Below are 12917 nucleotides of genomic sequence, written 5' to 3' on the forward strand. Positions count from 1 at the left end.
AAAAGTAATTGAAAGGATGTTGCTTTATTTTATTTTTTAATTTTTTCATGAGAGGTATTTTTATCACTTAGAATTGTGAGGAAACATTTCAGGTCGGACAAACAAAGTATTGGGGGTTTCGTGGGTGACACACCAAAAATAATACGGTTTTGTGAAATTTTGACTTATGAAAAATAAAATATGAAATTTGATTCCCCTCCACTAAGAAAAAATAGCGAAGAGACTTCTACAATATCATAATCGTTAATTTACTTGGTAGATAGTTATGATTTAATACATATCTAGTACTCACAATATCCTAATGAATTGTATTATTTTCTGAATTTACACTCAACTTCATATTACAACCCCTTGCTAAAAAAAATCAACAATTGTGGTATTATAGTGGTCACTCCACTATTCTTCTTCTTTTATTTTGCTTTTATTTATTTAATTTTTTTTTCCAGAGGATCTGAATCATAAAATACGGGCCATACTTGGGCTCATAATTTGAGCTTTCATTTGCAGGCCCAGTGATAAAAAAGGAGAGGGCTACTCAACGAGCGCTCTCCCACCCTCTCTCTCCCTCACTGCGAACGGAGATCCGAGTTTAAAGCGGTAAAAAAAATACTGCTAATTTCAAAGCTCTTTCTCTCGATAAAGAGATGGAGAACTCCGCGGTGATCTTAGCAGCGGTTCTCCTTCTCCTCTCGTGCCTTCTCCCATCAACCCTCGCCGATCCCGTGCGGTAACCTGATCCACTCTCCTCCTTCTCCTCCTTTCTTTCCCTCACTAAAAACCCTAGAATTTTCCTAATTTTGAAAGACTGATTCAAAATAATAATAATTCAGGTCTGGCAATGGGAACACGATTACGGGTCTTGTGAAGGTAGCCGGTACGAATCTGACCTCCTTTTCACTTTGTTCTTTATTTCATGGATTTATGTGGATCCCGGTGGTTCTCGTAAATTCCAATTTTTATTTGAATTTTTTTGATAGTTTAGTTGATTGTTTGTTGGTAATAGTAATTGAGGTTGTAATTTTTTAGACTGAAAATTTATTGGAATTAGAGCGAGTTAAAAGATTGAAAGTGAAATGGGGGAGGGAGGAAACCCTAGAATTGGTTCTTGGTAGCTTGTTACTGAATAATGTGCTTGCTTTAAGGAAATTCATTTGGTTCTTGGTAGCTTGTTACTGAATAATGTGCTTGCTTTGAGGAAATCCATTCTCTTTATAAGAGAAGGCTTTTAATGCACCAGACAACGTGGGGGTTTTTTAGTAGGGAGGAGAAACGAAGGTCGTTGAAGGGGGAAAACTTGGTGGGATATAGAGAAGATGAAATTTAATTTAAGTTGGATAATGTTTAGATCATTCCAATTTCCTCACTGATTCTAACGCCTGATTGTTAGCCCTTTTGCAAAACTGCACGCGCTAAAAAAGCTTTGATATGAAGTGGAGGATTCTAGCCGGAATTAGAGCGAGTTAAAAGATAGAAGTGAAATGGGGGAGGGAGGAAACCCTAGATTTGGTTCTTGGTAGCTTGTTACTGAATAATGTGCTTGCTTTGAGGAAATCCATTCTCTTTATAAGAGAAGGCTTTTAATGCACCAGACAACGTGGGGGTTTTTTAGTAGGGAGGAGAAACGAAGGTCGTTGAAGGGGGAAAACTTGGTGGGATATAGAGAAGATGAAATTTAATTTAGGTTGGATAATGTTTAGTTCATTCCAATTTCCTCACTGATTCTAACGCCTGATTGTAAGCCCTTTTGCAAAACTGCACGCGCTAAAAAAGCTTTGATATGAAGTGGAGGATTCTAGCCGGAATTGTGATCATGGAATGAACTTATCTCATCCAATTTGGATGAAAATGTTTAATATAATAATGAAACTCGCGACTGAGTCGAAATACTTGAAGGTGGGAAAAGGATTAATTTAAAGCACTTCTTTTTGGGTTTCCATGGGAAAAGATTCAGCATGGTTAACTAAGTTGGTGAACAAAATCCTAGTAAATGGAGGAGTACTACTTTTGTGCCTGTTTGTAAAACAGAAGGCGATAGAACTTCAAAAATGATTGAGTGATAGGAGGAAACTGGTGTCCAATAGTCAATTTTGACTTTGTGCTAGGAAGATTGCAAATGGGCTAGCGAAAGAAACACTGGCGTTCACAAGTCAACTTAGTTTTGTGTTTTTGGAAGATCGAGCAAGGACTGAGGAAGCAAACATTAGTCTCCAAAGTTAAACTAGTTTTGTACTGGAAAGTTGAGTAAAGGCTAAGCAAATAAACATTGGCGTCCAAGAGTCAACTATGTTTTATTGCTAGGAAGGTCAACAATAGAAAATTTACTTGCTAGATGATCGATAGTCAAGATAGCGAAAAATAATTCACATAATGATTTAGCTTAGAAAGTCTTATGATTATCCTGAAAGGGATATAATATTGTAGGTTATATAGTAATAGAAAAAGAATACATGGATAATATAATGGAAGCATGAGAACAGTAGGGGAATAATTTAAGTATTCCAGAGATAGTTTTAGAAGGCACAATTTTACACACAATTTTTTTTGATGAATACATGAACAAGTATCCAGGTAAGCTTGTGATTTGCTTCTAACAATTTGCTTCAGTTTCTGCTCACCATAAAGACATACATAGCTTAACTCACTACTCTCTCCATGTTGAAATAAAACTGCCCATTTGATCATCATGGTGTTGTCTATGTTTAAGCTAAATTCCATAGGAATATTATAAATTTTGTTGTTACTCGTACAATGAGATGGTTTTTTTATTATTGTAGTACAACTGTCCAATTGCTAGCTGAATCTAGCTCTGCTGATCAATAAATTAGAAATGGAAGTTTGTGGACTGGGTATATATAGCTGAAAGTCTGAAACTCTACCTTCCAGCAGGCGTAGGGTCAGAAGATTTTGGCCTTCCTGCAAAGACCTTAAACACTTAATTATTTTTATTATAGTACAAATTTCAATTGCTAGCTCTTCTGATCAATAAATTAGAAATTCAAGTGTAGTGGGTATATGTAGCTGAAGGTCTGAACTCTTCCTTTTCCAGCAGGCACAGGATCAAAAGGTTTTGGCCTTCCTGCAAAGATCTCAAACATTAAAGTCATACTTAACGGTGGTCAAAGTGTTTCATTTGTTAGAGCAGATGGTTACTTCTCCTTGTATCCTTCATGCCTAAAATTTTGTTTTTCTATATTCACTGTTTGCATAGTGAATCCTATGGCTGTATATCCACGATTTTGTTATCATTATATGCTATGTAAAATATGTTTTAAGGCCGTATCAAGAATCAGAATAGGTAGTATTGAATGCTCAAAGACTGTTCTTCAAGATACAGCCCCAATACGGCCATTGTCAGTTTTTGTTGTGACCTTCCACCAAGCTGTCTTGAAGTCTCTCTATGCTGATGTCTGATAAGTTGCAGCAGAATGATTACCATTTTGATTACACCTCGACTCATTCAATGTTAAACCTTATGCTCATTGAATTGTTTGTTCAACCTATCATATCCGCTACTGGCCCATGACTTTCTTGCCTCCAAGACATGCTATTTAGGTTTTCTACATTATATAAGATGCTAAGCTGTGTCTTTTTATCCCATAGTGTAGCCCAATGGTTTTCCATAACTTATGGTTAGTAAATAAAGTTGATGATGCACCTGAATCATCATGTATACTATAGAGAGACAAGAAGCTATATTTGATAAACATGGAATTGCAACCTTGCTTTTAGATTTTAACACAAGTATTGCCTTTATTTGCCTCTTAGCCAGCATATTGGAGTGCATGTATATAAAGCCTTTCCATGAAATAAGCTTTATTTCATTTAAGACTAGTGGTAGCTAGACTACAATCCCTAAACTACTTTTGTATAACTATCAAGGTTTTAAATATCGGATATCGGGGAAATATCGGATGGCCAAAATTCATATCGGATTGCGGATATAGGGGAAATATCGGGGATATGTGGCAAATATCGGAATGTCATAATGAATGTTTTCATACATAGTATAATGCATTAAAATGTAATCTCAACATATGTAATGAAAATTTAAGCATACAAAATATAAAAAATGTATGTTTAGGATCACTAATCAACCTTCTAAAACAAAAAAAGTGCAAAGCAACGTTGCAACATTTGATCTGCTTTTTAGGGCAAAATGTCATTTGATATAATGGGGAAATCTTGATATCTCCCCCAAAAATTCCAAACATGGTATATTATTTTGCAACAAGCTATATAAAAAGATATATTGGTCCATATATCGGCTAATATATCGGTCATATCAGGGATTTATCACTCAAAATAGCCAAAAAGCGGTAAAAGATATTATATCGGCTAATATATCGGTCATATCAGGGATTTATCACTCAAAATAGCCAAAAAGCGGTAAAAGATATTTAAAGACCATATCGGTTGCGTAGCCAAAAAGCGGTAAAAGATATTTAAAGACCATATCGGTTGCGGCAAACCCTGTAAAAGGATATATCAGGGGATATATCGGGCCATGTCGGGGATATTTAAAACAATGATAACTATAAACAAAAGTGTGGGGTCCTTGATGACTTATAATAGCAAATCCAAGAGGAAGGAACCTCACAGTTTTGTTTCTAGTAGAACAAAAGTAGTTTAGGGATTGTAGTCTAGTTATTAGCCTTCATCTAATGACTAAATGACATTGTGGACTTGTTGCATAAAAATTCAGTGGAACATCTATTATGTCCTGAGAGTTAAGTGTATCTTACTTGACGATACTGTTTTTATTTTCTTTTTTTGAATTATTCTTGCAGGACGCTAATCATTTTACACATTAAAAGTTTTAGGAGGGACTGTGAACAAAGTATGTATCTGTATCGGACGACCAATCTTAATTCAATTTAATATAGGTGTCTGCTTGTGCTACTGTAAACTTTGATATTGTTTTTATCATGCTATTTCTGATGCATTTCAAACTATGATGATTGATTGACTGCTTCAGACTTGGTTTGAAAGGTTTCAGCTTTAGAGAACTATCAAATTATTTGTTCTCAACTTTTCCTGAGAGTGTCTTCGCGCCTTCATATTTGTAAATGTAGGTAACGCGGATTCAATTTTCTTTATGCCAGCAGCTCCTGTTGTTGGCTTCTGAAAATTGATTTATGTTTTCATGGCGATGGCTCTGAAAATAATTTTAACGGTACAAGTTCCAAAGGACTTCGGTCTTTTAGAACTATGATTTATACACAGAAATATGAAGTTTCTAATTAATTGGAATGGGCTAGTCATTGACCCTTGTAATTTGGTAGTTAGAATGTACCAGCTTTTCTTTTCAATTCTTTGACTTATTATCCCTCAGCTACAACGTGCCAGCTGGTACTCATCTGATTGAAGTGGTTGCACTAGGTTATTTCTTTTCACCGGTAACTCTCTTCCTCTCTTTGGACGTGTGTTTTTGTATGTGAGATGCTGTTTAAAGCTGGTAAAAAATATTGTGACTGCTGTTTTTTCACTTTATATTATGGTTAGGTTCGTATTGATATCAGTGCGAGAAACCCTGGTAATGTTCAGGCAGCATTAACAGAAAACAGAAGGGCTTTGCATGAATTGGTGTTAGAACCCTTAAGAGAAGAACAATATTATGAGGTATGCTAGATTTGAATTTCAATCATATGATTTTTGCCTCTTGTGAGTAACTTCATTAAAAAGGTTAATCTCTTTTTTTCTTACTTCCGTAGATAAGAGAGCCTTTTTCAATTATGTCTCTTTTGAAAAGTCCTATGGGTCTGATGATGGGTTTCATGTTGCTTATGGTGTTCGTGATGCCCAAGATGATGGAGAATATGGGTATGATTCTGATCTTTAATTTAATTTTCCATAATATAAAGGCTGGTCGAGGTGTTAATGATAAACTTCATCTCACAGATCATATTACTCTATCAGCACATTAACTAAATATGCTGTACTTTCGTTGGAACTTGAAAGACTTTTAATGGAGTGTTTTTCATGATCATTTTTAGTAAGGGTTAACTGCAGATGCGCCCCGTGACGTCAATATGTTGCGGAGGGATCCCCGAAGTTTAATTGTGTTGCGGAGAAATCCCCTATACTCTTATAGGCGTGTGCATGCAGAGAGATAAATCCATTTATGGGACAAGGTTTCTAAGTGCTTATGAAATTTTTTACAACCTCCTATAGTACGGGGCTGTATCTGCAGTAAGCTTTAAACTAATGACATATAGCATGCATTTAAAACTGGGAATATAATGATCGGAAATATTTTCTTTAGAGTGGGACAGGGGGTTTAAGTGCTTATAAAAATGTTTGGGGTGATGAGTGGCTAACCAAGTAACCCTCGTTAATACAAAGGTTGTATCTGCAGTTAACCCTTTAATTCATGACCTAGCATGCATTTAAAACTGGGAATATAATGATCGGAAATATTTTCTTTAGAAGTGAGACAATTGTATGTGGAAACCCCTTTTTCCATCTAAACTTGTAGTCACATACAATGAAACTGTCCTTCCTGTCTTTGCAGTTAATAGTAGAGATGTATCTACAGGTCAGGTAAAACCATAAATCTAACGTTTATGCATTTTGGATACATATCTTATACGTCTTTGATAGGTCCAGAGTACATATATCTGTAATATATAATCGGATATCAATGAGTATCGATGAAGTATCTGAGTATCCAGATAATGAACAAGTAATGGAAATAAATGTCTCAGCATCAAATAATTAATGCAACATGGGATGGAAGTGTATTTTAAAACCGGTGCAAAGCTATTAAGTATCAACCAGATATGATATAAGTGTACATGATATTAGCACTGAGAATTTGATCAATTTGACTGTACTTGTTCGGTTGAATCTCTTCTGACGTAGATTTTAATGCCAGGAGAACCTTGAGCCTATGTAGCACGGACACGGATCCGACAAGGCCATCCGACACGCCGTCACGAGGCAAATCCTAAAAAATACATAGGATACGTGTGTCGAACACATGTGTCTGACACGTACACGACACGACACGGCTTCACGTTATGCGTGTCCGTGCTTCATAGCCTTGAGCAGTTGGGAATCTCAATTCCATAACCACTTCCAGCATACAAGTTGAACTTCACCAAAACTAATTGTATCTCCTGCGACAATTGCATATAAACAACAAGCTTCTAGTGTAGTATCCCTCTATGTTATATGACCCTTCCTACAAATATATATGGCAATTTGGTCAAGGCGTTTGACATCTTTTCCTTTTGACCTTCAGATCCGGAAGAAATGAGGAGAGCCCAAGAAGAGATGAGAAGCCAAGGGGGCCTTGCTGGTATGCTGACTGGAGCTGCAACCGGAGCTACAAGAAGCAACTAAACAATTGAAGTTTATGTGATCAGAAGTCAAGCCTCAGGTTTGTAGCCAAAAGATATCAGTTGCCTTTTCTCCGGAACATGATCAATATTGCTAACCAGTCATGCTTCTTTTACTGATTAAGATTAGCAGAAAGCTGCATGAATCGAGATTTGTAACTTCTCCCATAAGTAAGATTCTTTGTACATTCATCATTCGAAGTGTGAGTTGCATCTTTTTGCACGTGCTTTAATTCTTTGTTCTATGTTCATAATCGGGACAAACAAAAATCAATATTGTGTGATCAATATTATTGCAGTCTGATATATTCTGATATCATATATTCATCTTTGTGACTCAGATGCCTGATTTTTGAACATGCAGTGTCATAGCTGCAGTTTCCCTTAAAATTCCTGAGCATTCAGGTTATGCGATAATAGTTGCTTTAGAGAAAATCTGTAGCTTCAAGTTGCTGCGAATTTTCATAGAGATGTTATTCATGTGAAAATACCAAAAGAGAGCAAGAAAACCTCAAAACCTGCTTTAAGGTTTTCCTCCAGAAAAAGTGTTCTTTAAGATTTTCTTATGTTTGTTGGGAAAATAAAAACTTTGCCCGCCCACACAAAGATATTAATTAGTAGTGTTCTATAGTGCACGCAAGTTCTCTCATCTAATTTTGATCATTCGTTGGTTGTTCTATATATAGTCATTATTTTTCAATGATACTGTATTTGGAACTCTGATTAAGATATTATTATTATTTAAATCTATCACCTTGTGGCTGTCATCTACATGTTTTAGAACAGGAGTAGCTTGTCTATGTTGAACTGGCTTTTTAAGGTCATGACTCGCATTTAACATTGCCTGGATTCCCATGATTATGACCTGTGGCTTAAATTTCTTTACGTTTCAATTGCTTGTTACTTTTGTTTAATACTTCATTTCTTCATCTTTTAAGATTGGGTGTTTCTCTTCCTCTGTCAAGCTTTCCTATTTTATTGCTTCATATTTCCTAGGCAATTGCTTGTTATTCTATATATCATAGCTGGTTACCAACTAAATACTAGTTTACAAACTAGGACAATATACAAACCATAAGTTACTGTATTAAATAAGCCCTTATCCAGCAGCCAAAGTGGTAATATAACATTAATGAAATACCTCCGATATAGCGAAAGATCTACTATGTTATAATGAGATGATCATAAAATAACAGTTTCAAAGAATTAAAGGTTTTACCCAAGAAAACAAAACAGCGGAAGATGTTTTTTTTTTCTCTTTTCCTTTTTTTTTACTAAGGAGTAACTGTTTACATGTGATCACCACATTCAACAGAATGCTGGTGAACATAATGACCCTGTTAAACAAAGAGGACAACTACAACTGGGACACTCAAAGCAACAACATATCATCAAACTTCCATCGCCCTACACCTAAAGATCTGTGAAGGATGTTACTAGGTAAGAAGTCACTTAAGGCTCAGAGAATGTGATCCATATCTGTACACTTCCAAGCTTCTCTAACTTAAGGAAACTTAAAAAAGTTATCGGTTATAGAACGATGAAGTCAGCGAGTAGGAGATTTGGGCCATCGGTCCTCGCTCGCGCGCTAGTTCATTGATATCCTTGACGATATCAAACACTGCATCAGGCTGAGCCAGTTTTAGCGCGTTCTCTGATAACCTCTTCAGCTCTTCCTTCTCAGGACCAAACCATTTCGCCACGTGATTAGCTGTTTCTTTTGGGCTTTTTGAGTATATTCCAGCTCCATTGCTTACTACGTAAGGGACATTTCCAACTTCCTGCAACCATAGACATCAGTTACACATGTCCGTTTGAATTTTGAGCTCGGGGATGAAAGTATGGGTCTGTGTATGAACCTGTCCCGGGATGAAGTCATTTAGGATAATTGGAAGCCCCCTTATCAGAGCCTCAGCAATGGTACCAGGACCCGCCTAAAACCCGAATAAAATTCATCAATATATAGACCGATAACCGTCTTTTATGGATAGGGTTAATCGTTGATAGAGCCCTTGTACTATCGCCCAATTGTGGATGGAGCCCCCCATAGTTCTATTGTTCCAGATAGACCCCAACCCCTTGAGTGAAAGTTTTAAACTCTTTTACCCTCACAGTAAAAGAAAATTGTTTTTTTTTTGGCAAATAGAACTCCTGAGGATAATTGAGTCTAAAAATTTTACCCTGGGGGTGGTAACTGTGTCTATCTGCAACTAACCCTTACGGATACTAAACAGACCCCATACCTTCGTTATAATGCAATCACAGGCTCCCATCCATTTCTCCATCTGAGTTTCAAATCCTCTTATCTGTCAATACATGAAATAGAACTGAGCGTTAGAATTATCGAGGTCTGAACGTGTTCAAGAAAATGTATGCAGACAACGGGAGATGTGATACCTTTACGGGCACCTTCCACTCATACCCACCCAATGTCGAGCCTAACTTTTTATTACGTCCACAGATGATAACAATCTGACCTATAGGTCTTCTGAGCTCTCTATCGAACAGCGCGTCTCCTAGGGCTTTCGCTGTTTTTCTAACGGGTCCCATCCCTTCGCCCCCTCCCATAAGCAAAACTGCAGGCAGATTCGGGTCCATCTCCAATTCTTTTCTCAGATCATCCTGGTCGCATCACATTCAAGTTATGCATCACTATGAAAGATCATTAGACTGTAGACAGCTAATGTCACTGACCTTGTTGAGAACCGCTCGACAGAATGAAGGCCTAATAGGCAAACCGAAAACTCGAACCTGAGAAGACTCGAGACCGTCAAGTGAAGCCCTTTTCGACACTTCGTCAGAGGGGCAGTAACATCTATCCACCCCAGTGTGAAACCTAAAGTGTCAATATCAACCAAAATCACTAAGCAGAAATGGCAGAGCTAGGGTTTTGATCGAAGCAGGGACTAGCCGAGTACCATGTAGGGTGGCAAGTATTGAGATCAGTGATGACAGTGGCAAAGATGACCCTGTTCTGAAGGTTTTGCCATTTGAGCACCCACAGAGGGATATGTTGCATGAGGGGATGGACGCTTATGATTATGTCTGGCTTGTACTTCATGAAGCCTGCCTCCACCTTCCTTCAGCATCTCGAAATAGTAAACAAGTTAGGCTCATACCAAGTTATCGAGTAGTGGCGATTTGGGGTTTCTTCGAAAAGAAGGGAGCGAGATAGGCGCAGTGAACCCAGCGAGGGGAGGTGCTGTGAAAGGCGACCCTCCAGAGCTGGACATGCTTCACCATGAACTTGTAGGAGCTCTCCATGTTGTTTAGAGGCCACCCTGCATATTCCTTGCATAAATCCTTCACAAACACCTGAAAGTTAAAAACAGTGAATTTTTTTTTAGTAAGGGGATGCAAAGTAAGAAAATGCTAAAAAGTGACGGGTTATAACACGGAGAAAATGTTAAGCAAAACTAGGAATTACGAGCAAGTTTATGTCAAAAAATGCGAAAATAACAAGTAGGAAATAATTTGGTAGAAGTCCGACAGGTAAATTATAGGCAAAAACTTGGCATGAAACGGAGTAAGAGTCCCCCCATTTGGATAATTTCCTTAAAATTAAGGATAATTTCCTTAAAATTAAGGATAATTTGCTTAAAATTGGAACTCCCCCCATTTTATTGGGATACATGAGAAATAAAGCATAGATTACAATAGCAAATCAAAACCAAATCAAGAACCATGTAACCAAAAAACAAGAAAGTTGATGAGTCGACGACTTGAACATTATTATTTGATAATTACCTCGAAAGATATAATTGGATAAAGAGGGGTAAAAACACATGTTTATTGGGGGGAAAAACAAGGGATGACAAAGTAATTCAAAAAAAAAAAAACAATGATAAATATTTTTCTTTTTTCATCACCTACGTACGTACCCTGTACCTATCTCCAAACTCAAGCTTAAAAGCATCTCTAATGGCCTCAGCCGAAGCCCTGTGACCTCCGCCCGTGTCGCTCATCAAGATCAACACATTCTTGGGCCTCAGTTCTGCGCCTAGCTGAACCAGCTCCATGGACCCTTCTTCCTCCTCTCCCCACGGGACGACCTCCTCGTCTTCATCGTCAGAGGCCAAGCTGCAGTTCCTCATGTGGCCGTGTGGGCTTTGTCGCCGTATTTCCTCCTGCTCCTGGTGAAAAGCAAGAAGGGAGTTGAGGAGGACGCTTCTCATTGGTCGTCGAGGCGAGAGCTGTGACAAATCCATGGAGGAGGAGGAGGAGGAGGAGGATGGTTTGTTTTGTTTCTTGCTGTTTTTGTTTTGTGTTTGGTTTTGGTTTGAGAGGAGAAAAGAGAGGGAGAGGAGAGGGCGAAAGGTTATTTATATTGGTGGGGTTAAGTGCTTTAACTATAAATATGCATGATGAGAAGAATGGCTTGGAAGGAGGAGGGATATTTGTTTTTTTTATAGAAAAAAGGATATCCCTTAATATGGTTTGTTTTTCTTGTGGTGGTAATTTAAATAATCATATGGGGGGATCATCTGATTGGATGAGTAAGGTAATATGTTTTGTTATGATCATGATACTTTGATTAGAAAAATCTTGTGATTTGGATGTGTGGGTTTTTTTTTCATTTATCAAAATCAGAAAGAAAAACAGACGTCGAACTTATACGAGGGGCAGGTTTTTGAGAGGATTAATTCTTGAAGATAACTCAATCTATTGAGTATTGTTTTATAAGCCAAGATCTCAAAAGTTTCGGTGATGATGCCACCGAGATATTTTTCACCCTCAAATAATTTAAGTATAAACTCAAATAATATTTATTGTTAGTCCCGTGCAGTTCGAAAAATTCTTCCACAACAAAACCGATCATTTTCATCTTAAAATGATCGGTTTTGCTGATTTTTTTAAAAAAGATCGATTTCGCTATATAAATTTAAAAAATAGGTGTTTACTAAAAGTTATACTAAATATTATTTAAATAAGTTTACAATGCGTAGAGGGTGTTGCTAACTTAATTGTACACGCGTTAGAATGCATATTTGGACATCTATATTGTTGAGCCAAACCATTATTTTATTTTATATATATATTGGAGAATTTTAATGAAGTACACATACACGTCACATCAATTGCTCTATTCGTATTATCAATTCAGATATACTTCTGCATCAAATAAAGCCGAATAAAAAATTTTAGAAATGTTTTGCAACCTGAAAAAAATTTATCTTATGAGTTACAGATATTTCCTTCGGACGACCTTAGGTGTTAGCATTTGCTAACAAAAGACCATTGTTTTTTTTTTTTCGGTTGTATGAAAGGGGATGACCAAATCAACATGTTGTCAAACATATAATTCATGATCAGGCTTGTGTATTGTTATCAAATTATGCATCTAGTAAAAATGTCTTATTGCAAACCAAAAAAAACATTCTTTCTAAAGAAATTGACCATATGGAGCAACACAAATTAACTATTATAAGTAAATTAGTTTCCCTAACACTTAAGGGAGGTTATTGGTTGAGGATTGTTGACTCGGACTATTTCTTGGATTTCAATTTAGGTATTATTGGTTTAGGACTAGAATTTGGATTGATATTTAAGGTATTATTGGTTTAGGACTAGAATTTG

The 12917-nt window shown here is 36.9% G+C and overlaps 2 protein-coding genes across 3 annotated transcripts; one reads left to right on the plus strand and one right to left on the minus strand.

Moving 5' to 3' along the window:
* On the plus strand, positions 548–7667 carry LOC109841162 (ER membrane protein complex subunit 7 homolog). 2 transcript variants are annotated; one of them, XM_020410043.1, is made up of 7 exons: positions 548–727; positions 831–874; positions 3047–3158; positions 5333–5396; positions 5503–5619; positions 5712–5820; positions 7244–7667. In XM_020410043.1, the coding sequence occupies exons 1-7, from the start codon at positions 645–647 to the stop codon at positions 7342–7344; spliced, it is 630 nt and encodes a 209-aa protein (XP_020265632.1). In that variant the 5' UTR covers positions 548–644; the 3' UTR covers positions 7345–7667. The 2 variants fall into 2 exon arrangements, with proteins under 2 accessions (XP_020265632.1, XP_020265633.1); XM_020410044.1 differs by having other exon boundaries at positions 3050–3158.
* On the minus strand, positions 8613–12144 carry LOC109841163 (probable monogalactosyldiacylglycerol synthase 3, chloroplastic). The gene is made up of 8 exons (XM_020410045.1): positions 11222–12144; positions 10479–10655; positions 10259–10416; positions 10035–10176; positions 9738–9962; positions 9584–9646; positions 9200–9274; positions 8613–9121 (listed from the first exon to the last, which is right to left on the minus strand). The coding sequence occupies exons 1-8, from the start codon at positions 11546–11548 to the stop codon at positions 8864–8866; spliced, it is 1425 nt and encodes a 474-aa protein (XP_020265634.1). The 5' UTR covers positions 11549–12144; the 3' UTR covers positions 8613–8863.

The sequence above is a fragment of the Asparagus officinalis genome, chromosome 5, assembly GCF_001876935.1.
Source record: "Asparagus officinalis chromosome 5, Aspof.V1, whole genome shotgun sequence".
NCBI classification, from domain to species: Eukaryota; Viridiplantae; Streptophyta; class Magnoliopsida; order Asparagales; family Asparagaceae; genus Asparagus; species Asparagus officinalis.